Source organism: Aedes aegypti, chromosome 1, assembly GCF_002204515.2.
Source record: "Aedes aegypti strain LVP_AGWG chromosome 1, AaegL5.0 Primary Assembly, whole genome shotgun sequence".
NCBI lineage: Eukaryota > Metazoa > Arthropoda > Insecta > Diptera > Culicidae > Aedes > Aedes aegypti.
The window spans coordinates 168,147,521-168,167,184 of NC_035107.1; the positions used below are offsets into that span (position 1 = coordinate 168,147,521).

A 19,664-nucleotide genomic window follows, 5' to 3' on the forward strand; every position below is an offset into this window, starting at 1 on the left:
TGACAGTTACATGAGTTTTTTTCAGGCCACAGTTCACAACACGCTCGTTTTGGTTTACACTGTAAACTCATCATTACCCTTTAATGTATAAAAAATGCCCATTATTTGCGGATATATGGAGCTGTCAAAATAATGGGTACTTGTCAATTTTTCTAAAAGGTTTTTTTGCCCATTTTCAAATTCAAACTGTTTACCCTTTAATGAGTGAAAAATGTATTAAGAATGTTAACCGCTGTGCGATTAGAACCGGACAAGTCGAGGTCAATTTAATCGTTAAACTTGTGTTTAAATCGGTGTTTCAACAATTTTCAGCAGAGGTAGTGAATAAAAATATGTTGTGAAGCATATTTATTTGATTTGATGCTATTTCTAGGTTTCAAGATGAGAAGTTCATCAGCAGTTCATAGAAGTCATCGAAGAGACCATCGCAATCATTTTACATCATCAAACATACATATTCATTGATTTTTTTGAATAATTGATTATACCGATCATTTTAATTGTTGAAATAAATTGTCTTCTATGTGTAAACTAATTAAAATATGCTTTTCTACAAAATTATGTCAAGAAATCAAATTTTGTAAATAAAATAAACATGATTAATGTAGAGAGTGAATTTTACCCATTTTCGGTAAAAAATTTATTGCAATAATGGGTAAAATTCACTCGTTGATTTGACGTACAAGACGTTAACCCAACCCTTTAAAGAGTACTCATGCTTTACTCTTTTTATGAGTTAAACTAGTTTCTCTCAAAAAGAGGACTTTTTTACCCTTTAAAGGGTACTTTGATCTTACAGTGATACTCAACTTTGAGTATACTTACGACCTGAGAGAGACTCGCGAAGAGGAAAAATATCAACGTCATATGCAGCCCAGATTCCACTGTCACGAAACGTCAAATGCAGCCCACCGATTTTATGGCTGCAAACGTGAAAAGTATTGCATTCAAAATAAACTGTGAGTGAAAATATCAGTCAGCAGAGCTGTTTTTTCCAAAGTTGCTGATAAATCTCAACATAAGATTAGTTATTTCTAATGTCTGCTACGTTTGCTGCCATGAAATTTCCCTCAAAAGGCTATTTATGATTCGTTGTGATGCAAACGCAATTATTTTTTGCTGAGAGGGTCATGTGAAAGTTTGAACGGCTTGCACATGATTGGTATAAACACAAAGTAAAATAAGAAAAAAACTCAGCAATCACAGAAAAAGAAGACCGTCTTCGCGAGTCTCGTCTCAGCTTATGACCAGGGAATAGGCCCACAAACAAACAGACGTAACACTGACGAGTTTTACATAAAACAAACACAGCCAATAGGGTCCTAAAATGTTTAATGAAATCTTGTTTTTATTTAATAACACAAATGTTGGGTAGAATTTCGGACCTCGATAGAGAATCGCACTGTAGTTCAGTTTGCCGAATTCTTAAAGCTACGGAAAAGATTTATTAGGCGCAAAATTTTAAAGAAAACTGAATGCTACCACTTACAATCTGGTCTTCTTAGTTTCGGTCTAACCCAACAATTTCTAGCTTACGCTGGTCTTCCGAGGCTCTTCAGATACCTATAGAATAATTCTATAGTAATAAATTGTAACAGAGTATTAATTGATAACTTACAGTTCAGAATAGTGATATCGCAATCACGATTGAAGGGATCTATTCGGACCTATGGGTGTCGCTAACCTATATAAAGTTAATTCATTTTGTAGGCTCGATTTCGCTAATAAATTCTCGTTTAACTTACAATGAAGAAATTATAAATTCGTTTCGCACTTGTGCACAATCCCAAAGGTGGTAATTGAATAATAATAGTAAATTAAAGAAATAGAGAGGATAATTCACACCGTATGTTCGCACATGACTTGTGGTTTTACACTTCGGCCTACCTAATCGCATTGACGTCTGTCATTCGCTACATGAGCCGAGATACTTTGATGGATGTCAGTTGGTGTGTGCAGAATCCGATTGGGGGGTATCACGAACAGGATCAGTATTTGAATAATCAGTGCTGCCAGTGTCGGCAACAACAAAAAAAAACATGTTTCTTCAACTACTTTAGCAATTTTTCCCGTTCAAATAACGGCTATATCATATTTAACCTTTCAGTCGTCGCGCGGTTTGCCGCCGTCAGAACCACCACGTTGATGTTGTGTACGATAATGGTTTATTCACAAATTTCATAACGCTGAAAATGGTCATTTTTGACACCCACCCACCCCCTCGTAACGCTTTTTGTATGAATATTCTAACAAATTTTGTATGAGCTGTAACATCACGAGGACACCCACCCACCCCCTTCAGCGTTATGAAATTTGTGAATGGGCCCTAAGCGAGGTTTTTTCACCACTGTTGTACAAAATACAACAGCGCGACGACTGAAGTATAAAACTTCATTTTAAAAATTGGTTTCATAAATGAACCTAGACACTTAAGATCATGTTTGACGTTCGCTTAGTCGACAAAAACACCACAGGGTTTTAGTTTTAGCACTGTGGTTGTTCCTAAAGAAACTATAAGCAAAGAAGCGAAATGTTCCAATTAGAATTCCAAGTTTACTGTCAATGTCATTCCAATCGAGCAGGAGACTTGTCAAACACTTTTTCACACAAACTGAAAACGGCTCAAACAAAAATGTTACCGCCCACGAAAATTTTGCTTCTTCTGAAGTAGCATATTTTCTGAATACATTCACATACATACAATACATTCACAAATTTCATAACGCTGAAGGGGGTGGATGGGTGTCCTCGTGATGTTACAGCTCATACAAAATTTGTTAGAATATTCATACAAAAAGCGTTACGAGGGGGTGGGTGGGTGTCAAAAATGACCATTTTCAGCGTTATGAAATTTGTGAATAAACCCATGAGTGTCGGATGCAATTTCCATGCTTTGCAAAGAGAATGCTCTACTAATTACATTGGTTTTCCACACATTCAGTCAATTTTTCATTCTTAAGGGTTCATTCATTTATTTCATAACGCCGAAAATTGCCATTTTTGATACCCACCCACCCCCTCGTAACGCTTTTTGTATGAATACTCTACAAATTTTGTATGAGCCGTAACATCATGAGGACACCCACCCACCCCCTTTAGCGTTATGAAATTTGTGAATGAGCCCTTACCTAAACTGTGAAAATTCAACACATAAAACCTGTGACTCACTTTTAGCGTGGGACTCAACATTGGCAGTGCTGCGTAAAGGCTGATCTACAATGGTGGGAGCGGCAGGTTTTGACAGAAAATGTATGGGTTAACTGTCAAATCCTGCCGCGCCGCGTTGCCGCTCACATCATTGTAGCTCAGCCTTAATAGATTTGGCATAGTTGCTAGCTGATTTATTTTGAATATGATCAGATTTCGTCTCTTTATAATTTAGACTCTTTAGTTGTTCCTATCTGACATTTTGGAGGGGACATGGAAAACAAAATACACCCAAAAATTTGAGTTTAAGCCAAGGGGTGTGACAAAATCTAAAAAAACATAAAAAAAAATTTGACTCAAACAAACGAAAAACATTGAAAAATTGAGTAAACGTGTGTTTTTGGCCTAAACTACAGCGTTTGGCACTAACATTGAGACAGGGCTAAAGCTAAAGGACCCTATAGGGTATTAAAATGTTGAATGAAATCTTGTTTTTATTCAATAACACGAAAGAGCATGTTACTGCAACTACTTTAGCAATTTTTCCCGCTCAAATAACGTCTATATCATGTTTAAACTTTAATTTAAAATTAGGTCCACAAATGAACATTGACACTTGAGATCATGTTTGACGTTCGCTTAGTTTACAAAAACACCACAGGGGGTTTAGTTTTAACGCTGGGCTTGTTCCTATCTGACATTTCGGAAGGGACACGGAAAACAAAATACACCCGAAAATTTGGATTTAAGCCAAGGAGTATGACTAAATCTACATAAACATTAACAAATTTTTGTTGGACTCAAACAAACGAAAAACATCAAAAAATTGAGTAAACATGTGTTTTTGCCCTAAACTTAAGCCACAGACAAACAGACGTAACACTTAGAACAAATATCGATCAAATTCATAGTCACGAGGACATGTACGCCCAATACTAAAATCGATGTGTTTGGCCGACGCGCCAACAGATGGCGGTAGTGAACAAACGTCAAACACGAACAAAAACGATGCAAGCGCTGCGGGTGGCGGATTGACCACCTACCATATTTTCGAATAAACCGTTAAAAAGGTAGTCGATGGACAACGATGGGAGTGTGACGTCTGTTTGTCTGTGCTTAAGCGTTTGGCACTAAAATTGGGACAGGGCTTTAGGTCCTTATTCAGGTTTTTACGAGCGCTAATGGCTGCCGCAAACAGGCTCACTTTCTGGTAGGGAGCTGTCGATATGACGTTTGGCTTGGGTCCGTTCAATATAAAACGACCCAAGCTAAACGTCAAATCGACTGATCCCTACCAGAAGGTGAGTGTGTTTGCGGCAGCCATTAGCGCTTTTAAAAAGCTGGATTCAGATTACCGACCCCAGTAAAATTTTACTGGGTTTTGGAACTACGGATTTTTGGGTAATTTTTCCGGTTACCGAAAAAATAACTTTTGATTGATGGAGATTACTGACTTGGTCAGTAAAATTGTATAGCGTTTTTACTGGATTTTCAGTTTCCTATGCTTCACGCTTTGCTCCTCTGGATTTTTTTTTTCACAAAAATCAATACAAATAAAACGAATTGACAATGGACATGTCCCTTATTAAGCATTTTTCGTCAGAATAAACATCTACGGTATGCTCATATCTCAGTGGAAGTAAAATCGAAAAATGTGTGACAAAATCATTATTTTTTGGTTGGTTTGCATACAAGAGGCAAACTCAATGATGCAGATGAATTTACCTCTTGTATGCAAACCAACCGAATTTACCAACGGAAGCAGTTAAAATCGTGCTGAGCCTTTTTTGGTTGCTGAAAATAGTTGAGTTTGTCACTAAATTTCGATTACTTACCACGAGAAAGCGCAACATAGATGCAGGAAAAGTTTGAGTGCAAAAGACGTGTCTCCTGGCACCGGATGATTCTACAGCAGGAGATTCTCATTTGACACATTCCCGCATGCGCATCAGTTTGTTATGATTTGATTTTGACGACGAGTCAGTAAAAAAAATCAACTACTGAATAGGGTCCTAAGGGCCTGTCTCAATTTTAGTGCCAAACGCTTAAGTTTAGGCTAAAAACATATGTTTACTCAATTTTTTTTTAACGTTTTTCTTTTGTTTAAGTCCAAAAAACATTTTTTTAGATTTTGTCACACTCCTTGGCTTAAACTCAAATTTTGGGTGTATTTTGCTTTCCGTGTCCCTTCCAAAATGTCAGATAGGAACAACCCCAGTGTTAAAACTAAAAGCCCTGTGGTGTTTTTGTCGATTAAGCGAACGTCAAACATGATCAAAACTGTCAAGGTTCATTTATGGACCAAATTTTTAAATTAATGTTTAAATATGATGTAGCCGTTATTTGAGCGGGAAAAAATGCTAAAATAGGTGCAGTAACATGCTCTTTCGTGTCATTAAATAAAAACAAGATTTCATTAAACAATTTAGGACCCAATAGTCGGTAATTGTTTTTACTGACTTTTCGGCCTGTTAGGTAATGTTGCAAAATTGGGTCTGACAGATAAATAGAGATAGAAAACTATAGAGAACAAAATGTCGCTGGTGTTCCCTTTGTTCTCGCTCAGAAACATGTTGGGTACATAAATGTCAAACTGCATACATTTTCACGTTGACATTTATAGTCCCGCCTATCTCCGCATGCAAAAGATGTTTCGACAGCGACATTCTCCTTCAATGGTTTATTACTTCTATTGATGACAGATACCGTAGTTCGGTAAAAAGTAAATTATTATTACTGAACCTCAGAAGTTTTCAATCAAACAGCTGAAAGTTCGGTATTTTTTATGATTTACAATTCGTACCCGGTATCAAAATCAATCGAACAAGCAAATCGTGATTGAGTGTGCATAGGCCATAAATTACCATTTTCGACACCCACTCACCCCCTCGTAACGCTTCTTATACTAATATTTTTACGAATTTTGTATAAGTTGTAACATTTCGATGACACCCACCCAGCCCCTTCAGCGTTATGAAATTTGTGAACAGGCCAATCACAATTCTAGGACATCGCCATCTTCACATTTTAACTTTACCTTATAGATCACCAATGGAGCATGATTGAAATTTTTACCACAGACAAACAGACGTAACACTTAGAACAAATCTCGATCAAAATCATAGTCACGAATACATATACGCCCAATGCTAAAATCGGTGTGTTTGGCCGACAGGCCAACAGATGGCGGTAGTGTGTAAACGTCAAACACGAACAAAAACGACGCGAGCGCTGTAGGTGGCGGATAAGCCACCTACAATATTTTTGAATCGACCGTTAAAAAGGTGGTCGATGGACAATGATGAGAGTGTGACCACAGACAAACAGACGTCACACTCTGATCGATGTCCATAATAGAAGTAATGAACCATAGAAGAAGAATGTCGCTGACGTCGCAGTAGGAACATCTTTTGCTGGCGGAGATAGGCGGGGCTATAAATGTCAACGCGAAAATGTATGCAGTTTGACACTTATGTACACAACATGTTTCTGAGCGAGATCAAAGGGAACACCAGCGACATTATTCTTCTATGGTTTATTATTTCTATTATGTCCATCGACCACCTTTTTAACGGTCGATTCGAATATACGGTGGGTGGCCAATCCACCACCCGCAGCGCTCGCGTCGTTTTTGTTCGTGTTTGACGTTTACACACTACCGCCATCTGTTGGCCCATCGGCCAAACACACCAATTTTAGCATTGGGCGTATAAGTTCTCGCGACTATGATTTTCATCGAAATTTGTTCTAAGTGTTACGTCTGTTTGTCTGTGGTGTGACGTCTGTTTGTCTGTGTTTTAGCAGTGCACAATACGGGTTCATTCTTATATTTCATTAGGACCTGTTCACAAATTTCATAACGCTGAAGGGGGTGGGTGGGTGTCCTTAAGGTGTTACAGCTCATACAAAATTTGTAAAACATTCATACAAAATGCGTTACGACGAGGTGGGTGGGTATCAAATCATACCATTCTTGGCGTTGAAATTTGTGAATGAACCATAACGCCTAAATTGATTATTTTTGATACCCACCCCCTTGTAACGCGTTTTGTATGAATATTCTACAATTTTTGTATGAGCCGTAACATGTTGAGGACACCCACCCACCCCATTTAGCGTTATGAAATTTGTGAATGAGCCCTATTTTTGTGATTTTGGGTTTTATTCCCTCAAATTTGAGTTAACTGGAATGAGCGTGAAGTATACTGTGGGACAACATCTTTGGAAGTGTGCGTGTTGAACGTCACTAGAAGGCAACATGCCCCATTAAACATTTGACAGTTCAACAGCTGACTATCACGCTCGTTCAAATCTACTCAAAAGAGAGTAACTTTGACTCACTTTTGAAGTTTCAAGTTAGCTGTCAAAAGTGAGTAACCTTATTTTATCAAAGTGAGTAGCTTTTTACTCAATCATGAAAGAAAACGACCTTACTCACTTTTGAGTAAACACAAACATATTTGACTCACTTTGTAAACGTCAAAGACTTGTGAAAATTTCGCGCGCTCGAAATGACAAATCCTCCGTCGTGGTGAAAATTTTTCTGTCGACGTGATGTCGGACTGTTTTCAAAAACAGTCGAGACAAAAGCCGAGCCGGCAGAGCAATGACAGTTAGTTTGCTTGAAACTTCGCTTCGGAAGTCCAACCGGCGAATTCCAGATTAGTGCTGCGAAGTCAATAATCCTGATATCAAGTGAAGCGAGGTCGGAGTGAAAATGACCAAGTCCTGGTTTTGATCGAACAACCGCAAGAAAAAAAAAATATAAACAGTAAGTTTTACCGTCGTACTTTTTATTGGACTAATTATCAATTCTTTACAGTCTAACCGGGAAGGCTACTGGCACGGTCAAACTACACTCAAAAAAATCCAAACGTCATTGCTACGTGAAAAATCACGTAGATCATTCCAAATTCATTTTACCTTCACTTCACCTGACTAAGATAAAGATCACTAAACCATCCATAACCACTAAATAGTGACTCGGTAATGTTTACTGAGGTTACCTATCGCGCTTACGTGGAATTCACGTAGGTGCCTGAGTTCATTTTGACATTTGCATAGTGTACGTACATTCGCTGTTGAGCTCAAATCCTAAGATGGCGCCCGCTTGATTTTTGAAGAACTTCAGAAGCTGCTGCTGCTTTAAACACTGTGTAAGATTGATTTCAAGGTAAATATGCTTTGAATACAGAAGAATTCCTGCATTACTTCATATTTTATACGTGATTTTGATTTATAACTTCTATCAATTATAGCACGCGAAGGCTTCAACATGGCAGACCAAACTCACAAAATTGGGGAAACAGGATTCAAAATGCTCTGAAAATAAAAATATTACAATCTTTTAAGTTTGTTTACATTGGGAATTAGTTTTCTTCCAAAGCCCATTAGAAATAAGATTGGTCTTTATAACAGTTAAATTTAATGCAAAACCATCTAGGTCCTATTGAAACGCTTCGTAAAGGCTACCGGAAAATCCACGTAGCTCTTACGTTTAGCGGCGGTGGAATGGACGAACTTCAAAAGTTCATGCGTTCATTCTGGGTTACCTATGATTAACGTAAGAGCTACGTGGAAAGTGCGATGGAAAAAATCACGTATGTTTTCACGTAACAATGACGTTTGGATTATTTTGAGTGTACATCCTCCATGGTTTCATCAATCCCCCAGAGATTTATAACATCCGGGGATCCATTCCAGAGCAGCAAAATTTTCAACACAAATATCATTTTTTTTACTTGTTATCATGTATTATTCATATAGTAATGTAAGAGATAATGAATAAATGTTATGTTTTTTGTATATTTCTCCTGATTTTATGAATAACATAATAAATTTATTTCCAAAAATATTATTTCCTGAACTGAGTGACATCTACTCACTTTCGCAAATTTCAGATTAAACGAAGTGAGTAAGTGTTACTCCCATATTGACATTTGACAATGGACCAATGCACGAGTTCATTAATTTGACGTTTGAGCGGTGCCGAATTCACTCGTTGCCATGGTCACGTAAATAACACGGCACCGCTCAAACGTCAAATAATGAACTCGTGCATTGGTCCATGTTACTCTAAAGTGAGTAACGATGGTGTTACTCACTTTTGAGTAGTTCCACTTTGTTCCGAAGTGAGTCGAAATCTACTCACTTTTGAGTAGATCTGAACGAGCGTGAAATTTGTTGAAAAATCTGTCGATTGTTGCACCGACGCTTATGGAAGATTAACACAGTGATCAACCGAATATCACCCGATTTAATAGGGTGGGCCGACGTGATCCTACTAAATAGGTGGATGAATCGGTATTTTAAGTAAAATCCAAGCAAGTTGACCTACTAAACACCAGATTTCGTCGGCCACCCGATATAATATGGCGATTAGTCAGTTGATCGCTGTGTTAAACTTCCATAAGCGTCGGTGCAACAATCGACCGATTTTTCAACCAATTTAGTCCAATGAGAATATATACCGAGGTGCGGAAGAAGACATTTAGTGTGCGTGACATCCGTGTACGGTGCAAAATGTTTCACAACTACAATCGAGCGAGCTCCCATAAGAAGCCGTGTAAATTAGTGACGTAGTTATTTTTGTTTACGTTTTTTCTCTTTACTAATACATAGCCGTTGCTTCTTCTTCCACACCTTAGTATATATTCTCATTGAATTTAGTCGGCTGTTGAACTGTCAAATGTTTAATGGGGTGGTTTTTGTTTATATTTATTTATAAAACTTGGCGCATGCTGTTTTCTACGTTAGCATTTTAGGTTCTTATTTCGTTAAATTTTAGTAATAAAATCTAGTTAAATTTAATCTATGCTATCTTAATCAGTGTATTTCGTCACGTTATATAAAGCAAAGGAAAGGAAAATTAACAGGGCACATTAAACTACAAGATCAACGAAATCCTCCTGTTGAACTAAATAGAGCAGCATGTCGTCATCGGATGAAATGCTATCTAGCGACAATAATGATTCGGATTTGGAGGATACCGTTGAAGATTCCGGCAGCACATCGAGGGTAAGAATTCTTATTTTCGGCGGTAAAAGGAGTAATAATAATGATAACTAATTATTACAGGTCCAGCTAACAGATGATGACTACCGGCAGATGCCTTTTGAAGAATTGCTTCAATTGAAACGCCGCCTTGGTTCAAAAGTTTACAATGAAGCTGTTTTTGGAAATACACATAAAGATGATAAAAATACTGTTTCTCAATCGGTCAAGGGAACGAAAAGGGAAACCCGTGTTTCAAATGAAGAAAGCGACTCTGATGGACCACCGGAAGAGTTAACAGCTAAACGGAAGGTTCCCGCATTTGGAATAACGAAAAATCGTCGTGAGGCCTCCCAATCCCGTTCCAAAGATCCTCGATTTGATTCTAAACATGGCTACTTCAGCGGCAGACAATTCCGCGAACAATACGGGTTTATAAACGATTTGAGAACCACCGAGTTGCAGAAGCTTAAGAAACAGCTAAAAGAAACGGAAGATCCGGAAGAAATTGATCAGATAAAATTTGCCATCCGTAGGACAGAAAATCAGATTCACGAATTCAACAAACAGAAAACGCAGGACAAGAAACGGCAGGACGAAAAACTTCAAACTCGGCAAGCAATCGACGAAGGAAAACGGCCATTCTATGAGAAGAACAGCACGAAAAAGGCCCGTGAATTGGTGGAGAAGTATGATAAACTTAAGGAAGAAGGTAAAATCGGTAAACACATTGATAAGCGCAAAAGAAAAATTACCGCGAAAGATAGGAAGAAACTTGATTTTTCAACTTAAATTAATAAGAAACTACTAAAAAATGATTGTTTTATCAAAGACACTAGTGAATAAATCACATGCCTTCATAATACATCTGATAAGGCGGCATCCACAAATTACGTAACGATCTAGGGAGAGGGGCTCAAGCGTTACGGCTCATACAAAAAGCGTTACGGAGGGGGGGAGGGGGTCAAAAATTTCCAATTTTAGCGTTACGTAATAAATGGATGCTGCCTAACGTGTTTCAGGGCTGGTAGCGAGACACTTTTTAGTGACTTGGTCACTTAAGTCACTATTTTTGTGATGGAAAAAAGAAGCAAACCTGAAGTAGCTTCTCGAATCCAACGTATTAAGAAAGGAGAATTATTTGTGTTTATTCCTCGAGTGGCGTGAGGGGAGAATAGTCGTCTCACTTTGAGTGAGCGATTCCGACACTCGAATGCAGTGAGAATGGTCACTATGAATGAACTCAAGTGAACTCTCGCTGTATTCCGAGAGTCGGTGTTTATCGACTGTGGTCGTTGTCTCGTGACTTTTCCATCCCGACGAGAGTCGTAACGTCCTGGTCTATCGACTGACTAAGAAATGGATGTGAAGAAGCAAGTTTCATCAAAAAGTTTTGAATTCAGGCAAGTATTTATCAAGTAGGTAAATCTATTGGAGTATTCGGCCAAAATTTCACGTGCCTCCTCCCCCCCCCCTGAGGGGACGACGCGCTGCACGTTTCTTCTTTCTGGCGCTACATTCCAACTGGGACAGAGCCTGCTTCTTAGCTAGGTGTTCTAATGAGTACTTCGACAATTGTTCACTGAAAGCTATCATAGCCAATTGACCATTTTTGCATGTGTATTTCATGTGGAAATCACAAATGCCCTGCAAGTTTCAGAAAATTTCCTTCGCGAACAGATACTTGACCGGTGGGATTCGATTCGAACTCATGATACTCAGCTTGGTCTTGATAAATAGGTGCGCGTTAAACGCTACGGCTATTTGCCCCCCACACTTTTCTCATCCCATTTACTTGATTCTTATTGGGTACCATTCAAAAATGACGTCCGTTATTTGGGGGATGAGGAGGTCTACGAATGTGTCACATGTGCGTGTATTTAGTATTGGAAAAATTTCGGAGGACTCATACAAAAAACGTGACATAGGTGGGGGAGGGGTCAAAAATGTTGAAATTTAGCGTGACATAATTTGTGTACTATCCCTGTAAAGAAATTGGCTCTAAGGGCCGATTTCTTCACCTTCGCTTAAGCTGTAAACCACGTTTACCCATATGTTTAAATTAGGTTTAAACAAAGATTTTGAAGAAACCGCTTATAAGGAAGGTTAATGATCATTTTTTGACTATCAATGGGGCCATCCTTAGCCGAGTGGTTGTAGTCCGCGGCTTCAAAGCAAAGCCATGCTGAAGGTGTCTGGGTTCGATTCCCGGTCGGTCCAGGATCTTTTCGTAATGAGAATTTCCTTGATTTCCCTGGGCACAGAGTATAATCAATATACGAATATATGAATGCGAAAATGGCAACTTTGGCATAGAAAGCTATCAGTTAATAACTGTGGAAGTGCTAATAAGAACACTAAGCTGAGAAGCAGGCTCTGTCCTAGTGAGGACGTAATGCCAAGAAGAAGATGAAGAAGACTATCAATGGTTTCTGATTAACATGCATTGTATATTCTGCATCAAGCTATACATTTTTATTTTTGTGTGTGCAGAAAATTCCTGAATAATTTCACAATTTGGAAGTATAAATGAATTGCATATTTTATTTTACTAGAAATGGAAGGAAACGATGAGGAACTACTGTATAACGGCTTAATTTTATGAATACATGCTAACCAACAGATGTAATAGTATTTAAATTATTTCGAAAAAAATCTCGGGGTAATGTAAAGTTTTTTTTTTTGATGATTTTTTTCTTTATATACTAAAAGATTCTTCAAAATTTATGAAATGTTGACTGAGAATCAGAAATTTGGGATAAATATTATTAGAAGACAAATGTCTTATTTTGTACTGGTCATTTGTTACAAAAAACTCAATGGTAATTTACTCATATTTTCAAATTCATGTTATTTCTAATAACTGTTTTGAAGGGTAGTACAGTTAACTCTCCCTTACTCGATATAGAGTTAGAGAACCATAGTAAAAGTTGGTTATCATGGCTACCTTGATGGTCCCTTGGATCGCATTTGCACTGGTTTTGTGTTCTGTAACTCGATACCTCCCTAACTCGATGGTCCCTTCAATATCGAGTAAGGAAGAGCTGACTGTAGTATGGATGAACCTCAATTCAACAGTGTATAACGATATTATAATAAAAGTAATTTAATCAGTTTCCAAATTGAGGCGTGCTCATCTTGCCCCGTCCTTCCCTACGTGTTTTCGAGAAATTTCTGGATAATTTTACCATGGGATTGACATGAAGTTAATTTTTGCTATGTTAAATAATTTATCAAAATTTAGAAGAGAATTAAAGAAATTCGGAAAAAGAATTGATTTGTTTTGTCAAATCTCTGAAAGAATTCATAGTTGAGTTTCTTCTTAAATTAATTCCCACTTAGAAAAATTCCTCAAATAATCGGTCGTTAAATCACTGGATGAAATTATAGAGAAATTATTTTATAAATACTATGGACCGATGCACGTGTTCACTAATGTGACGTTTGAGCGGTGCCAAATTCACTCGTTACCATATCTACATAAATAACACGGCACCGCTCAAACTTCAAATAGTGAACTCGTGCATTGGTCCATGGAGAAAATCATCAAACAATTGTTTGGACAATTTCTGCATAAAAACACTCTTGAGGTATCCTTAGATAAATTACTGGTTGAATTTTAGTGGGAATGGGTTATCTGGTCATATTCGCATAATAGTCCCATGTATATAGGAAATATCATAGAACATGTGACTGTTATGCGAATATGTCGGGCCTGTTTGGACCCCTCAAATCTTATATATATATTTTTTAAATTGTTGTTATTTTTTGAATTTTTTTTTGCATTCCGCCATACAAACATTTTTGGGGTACGTTTTAGTAATTTTTCGTGCATAGATAATAGCGCTACGCGTTACCATGTTATGAGTAGCGAATCCATTGTTACGAAGTATCACAAGATAAATAAACGTTAGAAGAAATACCATCAGTGCACCTGTACCCACTCATGCCCCTTTTTTCGCCCACTAGTGTAGAAATTGATTTTCCGTGTCAAAACCTACCATATATTCTAGCAATACTAACAACTTTCAAATGAAGTTGTCTGACATTATTTTCATTCGATTAAATAATTCTTTAGGGGCAATGGGGGCAATATGAACATACGGGGCAATATAAGCCACCCCGGTTTTTACCTCAAAAACAGTGTTTTAATGTTTAGTGTCATTATGATCTGCTAAAGGATGCCGCAAATAGCCACCACAATAAAAACCGTAAGAATATTCGTTTGAACACTCAAGATTTTTACAAAAATGTACAAATTTGTCCTTCGTCATGAAAAAGCTTATAATTTTGGCAGTTTTTAGTTAAGCCTATAAGACAATTATATTTATAATTCTGATAAATTTTACCAATCCATTGATACTTCTGATCATAATGAACAGTTCGTGAGCGAAATTAGATTTGTTCGTAAACAAAATTATTGAAAAACAATATATTATTTTCAAGATTAAGGGGCGGGGCAAAATGAGCCACCTAGATTCAAGCAAAACAAATGATGTTTTGGGCATAAAAATGCATTGCCTGCAATAATGTACTCTTCACCACTAACTCTTCTCTATACTGTTTTAAATAAAAATCATTCGATTGAAAGAGGTGGCTCATACTGCCCCGTAGGGTGGCTCATAATGCCCCATATGGTTGGTGACCACGTAGAAAAACATGGTTTTCCAAAAAGTTCCTGAAATAATTTGCAAGTTGATGCTAACATTAATTATCGACGTAACATGGAAGATAACATTTTATAGTACAAGTCACTTGCATTTAAACCATAATTTTTGCTGTTTTTCTATGCATTCCATGACGTTTTCCTTAGGCGGCCCATATTGCCCTGATTACCCCTATATTGAAAACACAAGACCTCGTGAGCGGTTATTGGGTCACTAGGTATTTTTGTGTGTTCCAATAACTGCTCATGCAAAAAATTAAACAATTGTTTTAAGAAATGTCGATTTTAGTATACAGCCTTCTTTATTGCAGTAGTAGCTATGGTTTGACCATAAAAAATATCAGGATAAATAACGAAATTTTCATTTTTCAGTAAGTTCGTCACGAAGTCTGTTTACCGTGAGCGGAAATAGAAACACTTAGATGCTTAAACAAATGCAATCAAATGTTTTTTTATTAAAGTTTTTCAAATTATTTTTATTTTGCCGCTGATTACCTATACTTTGAGCTACATTGTGACATTGTGTATTGATCGACACAATAGTTAAGGTACCGTGGGGCAAGTGGGTAATGGATTTCGCATAGTTGGGATTCTTCAAATTCTAGAGACCCTAAATTAATTTAAATGAGGTCGTGTGTATTTTTAAGCTTGACTCCCACCAAATACAAGCAGTATACTGAAATTGATTTTTATGTAAAATTGAAGAAAAAAGTACAGAAAAAGTTTTTGAAAAACGTCTCTTTACTTTTCACTTGCCCCACAGGTGGGGCAAGAGAAAAGTTTATCGTATTGAACAATAAATTCAAAAAGTAACAGTTACATTCACGATTTGTATTACCTTTAACATTTGTTAAGGCGTCCCAATGAACAATGACATAAGTAACATGTAAACAAAGAAAATTGTATTCTTGTTACTTGAATTTTCTTCTGTTCAGTTATGTTTGTTGAAATGATTCGACAACATTATAACTGCAACATTTCCAATGTTAGTTCATCATGGGACAGCAATTGCAATTGCTTTCCACCGCTCGTTATTTGTTTTCATAAAAATCGGATATGACATCGGATAACTCTTCAAGATAAATCAAACGGAATCCTTCAATCAAGTATTTAGAATTTTTTTATGTGGATACACCTATACCCCATTTTTTATGTTTTTTCGTGTGTCTTATATTGGAACTGTTTAATCAACGTCTTCCTTTTAATCGGCTGTCCGAAGTAAACATATTAATACCGTTATATTGGGCAACCTTATTTTTTAGAGAAGTTCTATGATTTGGGCATGATAATAGGATTTAACGCTTTGAGTATAGTGTTTCTTGAATTATGAGTACGTTCTGTTGTTCTATAATATTTGCTAACCTTTTATACTTATAGCTACCTAAAGAGAAAACACAAATTTAATATCTAATATAAACTTTTCACTTGCCCCACGTGATTAAAAAATTGACGGTGTTTCAATTTAGTTATTTTTAGGTCTATGTCGAAATAATTCTAAAACTTTTTTTTATTGCAGTTTAAAACTGTCAGAGGGGACAACTTAGAAGTGGTACAGAAAATTATTTTCCGCAACTTTTTTCCACTGAAAATGAAAATAAGATTGCACGCCGCCAACTTGTTACGGAATTATAGTTGACAGGTCAACAATATTCCGCTCTATTATACAATAATGGCTGAAAAATCTCAGATATCTCTTACCTATCGTAATGTTCTCAATAGCCTCAAAGGTTTACGTATGAGTTTAAAACGTTAATTCACATATTCAGTAAAATATACCAATTACACAGACAAACAGACGTCACACTCTCATCATTGTCCATCGACCACCTTTTTAACGGTCGATTCAAAAATATGGTAGGTGGCCAATCCACCACCTGCAGCGCTTGCATCGTTTTTGTTCGCGTTTGACGTTTACACACTATCGCCATCTGTTGGCCCGTCGGCCAAACACACCAATTTTAGCATTGGGCGTACATGTACTCGTGACTATGATGTTGATCGAAATTTGTTCTAAGTGTTACGTCTGTTTGTCTGTGCCAATTATTTTCACTTACCCCATTTACCCACTTGCCCCGCGGTACCTTATTTTATAATAAACATTTGAACACAAAACTTCCCTTAAATGAGCGGAATCTGGTGCACTGATGGTATATTAAAAGCTTCCTTTGGAAATATCGAAAAGAAAAAAAAATATGAGAATTGCTTCAGTAGAATATTCTTAAGCAACATCTGGTCATGCCACAAGATTGTTGAAGAAGTTATAAAAGATTTCGTGAAAAAAAATGGCTTAGAAAATTTAAAAAATAGCAAATAAATCTCGGGATAATATCATGCGTCGGAATGATCGGAGAAATTACTGTAGTATTGGCGTATATTAAACATTAAATTAACTTTCAAAGAAGCCATAACGTGTTACTTAAGGTGAAGATGAATCAAAGCAAAACCTCAAACCATTACGGAGGAGGACTTTGGCGTTCGTCCCTTAGGTTCCTATTTCTTCGCCGGCTGATCGTTTGTTAGAAGGGTCGCAGCCGACAGGATCGCTTCCAGCTTGTCGATCTTGGCCATCCGGTCCATGGTGGTGTTGGACAGGATTTCGTCCATCAGCTGCATCGACTCGGTCAAGCTCGGCGTTTCGGAGTTCTTGGGTGAAAACGTGCCCGGTAGCGAGTTATCTGACGGCATGCTGTCCAGGCTCTGGTAGTCCTGCTCGATGACGTCACAATCATCGTCGGAGTCGCTCGCATCGCCACAGACCCGGTCGAAGTTCTCCAGCTTGTCTAGCTTCTTCGCCACTTTGTACGAGACGCGAAGTATTTCCTTCTCGTCTTCCGTCAGGTCCAGGTACCTCAGCAATCGAATCTCGCGATTACTCAGCACCACGTTCTTGCTGGCACCCTTTAGCTTCACCTTAAGGTCCTGGATCTCCGAGCGGACCTTGCGTTGCTTCTTGCGCATCTTGACGTCCACTGGGCGGATTAGCATTCAAATATGCTCAGTGCACAGCTCCGCGAGCAGCTCGCGGAATTCCGCCTTGATCGATGTGGCCATGTTTCAGCGAGACGTTTTTCACCTTGTAGACCTGCTTGTCCTGGTCTTGAAACTGGAGCACGGCGTGGGCCGACTGCGTATCGAACGCATTCTTCAGCATGTCCGGATAGGACGCCACGTCGAAGATGAACGCCTCGTCCCGGGTCGTACCCAGCTGGATCATGATGATTTGGCCCCGCACGCCCAGATTGATGCCCTGGATAATCACTGGAGGATTTTATAGAGCAATTTCTGGGGTAAATGCTTAAAGCAAACCATATAGAAATGCCTCATGCATTTCCTGGAACCAATTCTGAAGAAATTCCACAACGCATCTCTTGAAGTACCACTGAAGAATTTTTGGAAGACTTGCTGGTGGAAGCACTACTTGATTTGAGGTGATCTGGTCACGGCCTTTTGGCGTTGTCGGTTCCATAATGCGTGCGCCTATACAATTTTGTTTTTGTTCCTATAAAGTACTAGATATGTAATAATGTAAGCAAAAATAGCAAACATAAGCGCTTACCACAAGTCCACAAATCAAATCCGTGAGAAAATTTAGTTGAACAACAACAGTTACTCTCAGATCGATTCTCGATTATAAACAGAAACATAAACAGCATAACATGCGATTAGGACGAATTAGGTATAATCTTCACTCACAACAAAATATTAATTCGTGGTTATTTGAAACTGTTTTCGAAAACATGTTGCAATTAGATTTGATTCGATAGGTATTAAATTACACATCGATCAATCTCTGCAAAAGATGAATGGTTTACAAGGGATTAGACTTAAACCCTCAATGTTTACAAATTGCGTTCCGCCCTAATCGCAAGTAATGCAGCTTATTATGATTGACGTTTCTTCTGATGAACACATCTAAACGTGAGGTTCACTTCGTCGCTCGAATGGAAATGAACTTCTCACCTCATTCGAGTCGACTCTCGGAATCGCAAAAAAGAGTTCATTCGAGAGTGAAGTGACCATTCTCGACTCCTCTCACTCCAGTCGTGGAATAAGCTTGATTATTCGTGGTTATTCCTCGAGTGGAGTGAGAGGAATCGAGAATGGTCACTTCGCTCTCGAATGAACCTTTTGTTGCGATTCCGAGAGTCGACTCGAATGAGGTGACTAGTTCATTTTCATGCGAGCGACGAAGCGGTAGGTGAGACGACTGGTTCATTTCACAGCGTTCATTCGGAGAACGGATCAGTGCACGGGTTCACTAATTTGACGTTTGAGCGGTGCCGAATTCACTCGTTGCCATAGGCCAGGGGAAGTGGTTCACCCAGAGTGAATTTATAGCAGAGAAAAAGTAGATTTTGTATGAAAATTGACATGAAAATGAATGACAAGTTCATCCACTTCTCCTGGCCTATGGCCACGTAAATAACACGGCACCGCTCAAAAGTCAAATAGTGAACTCGTGCATCAGTCCACTGTCAAATTACAAATGTTTCTGGACAACGCTGCGATAAGAGCGTATTAATTTATTACTGCTAATAAAATATACTTGAATTTGAGTTAATTTCCTAAATTTTCAACTCAAACTAAGCTATATTGCAAAAAAATAAATAAATTTCATTTTTGAGGATGACTTACATAATAATCAAAGAGTTTTTAACGTTTTTATTCATTGATAGGTTGACACAATCCAATTTCATTATGTGGCCCTTTTCCAAGTGCGATGTTGTTTTGATTCGTTTCGCTTCGGTCGGTTAGTTTAGTGATGGAGACAATTTGAATGGAAAAGAAGAAATTTGGAAAAAATGCTGTCGTTTCGGAATTCCTTCGCGGATCGTTTCCAAAAATTCCGCCGGCGATT

At 37.9% G+C, this 19,664-nt stretch overlaps 1 protein-coding gene and 1 long non-coding RNA gene across 2 annotated transcripts; one reads left to right on the forward strand and one right to left on the reverse strand.

The window, feature by feature from the left end:
* Positions 1-1,408: 1,408 nt before the first annotated feature.
* On the reverse strand, positions 1,409-2,023 carry LOC110674548. Its single transcript, XR_002498974.1, has 3 exons — positions 1,746-2,023; positions 1,619-1,684; positions 1,409-1,563 (listed from the first exon to the last, which is right to left on the reverse strand). It is a non-coding gene; the product is annotated as an uncharacterized LOC110674548 (long non-coding RNA).
* Positions 2,024-9,803: 7,780 nt separating this feature from the next.
* LOC110679174 (ribosomal RNA processing protein 36 homolog) lies at positions 9,804-10,958 on the forward strand. The gene is made up of 3 exons (XM_021853271.1): positions 9,804-9,911; positions 9,977-10,164; positions 10,225-10,958. Exons 2-3 carry the CDS (start codon positions 10,078-10,080, stop codon positions 10,930-10,932), a joined length of 795 nt encoding a protein of 264 aa, XP_021708963.1. The 5' UTR covers positions 9,804-9,911; positions 9,977-10,077; the 3' UTR covers positions 10,933-10,958.
* Positions 10,959-19,664: the final 8,706 nt, after the last annotated feature.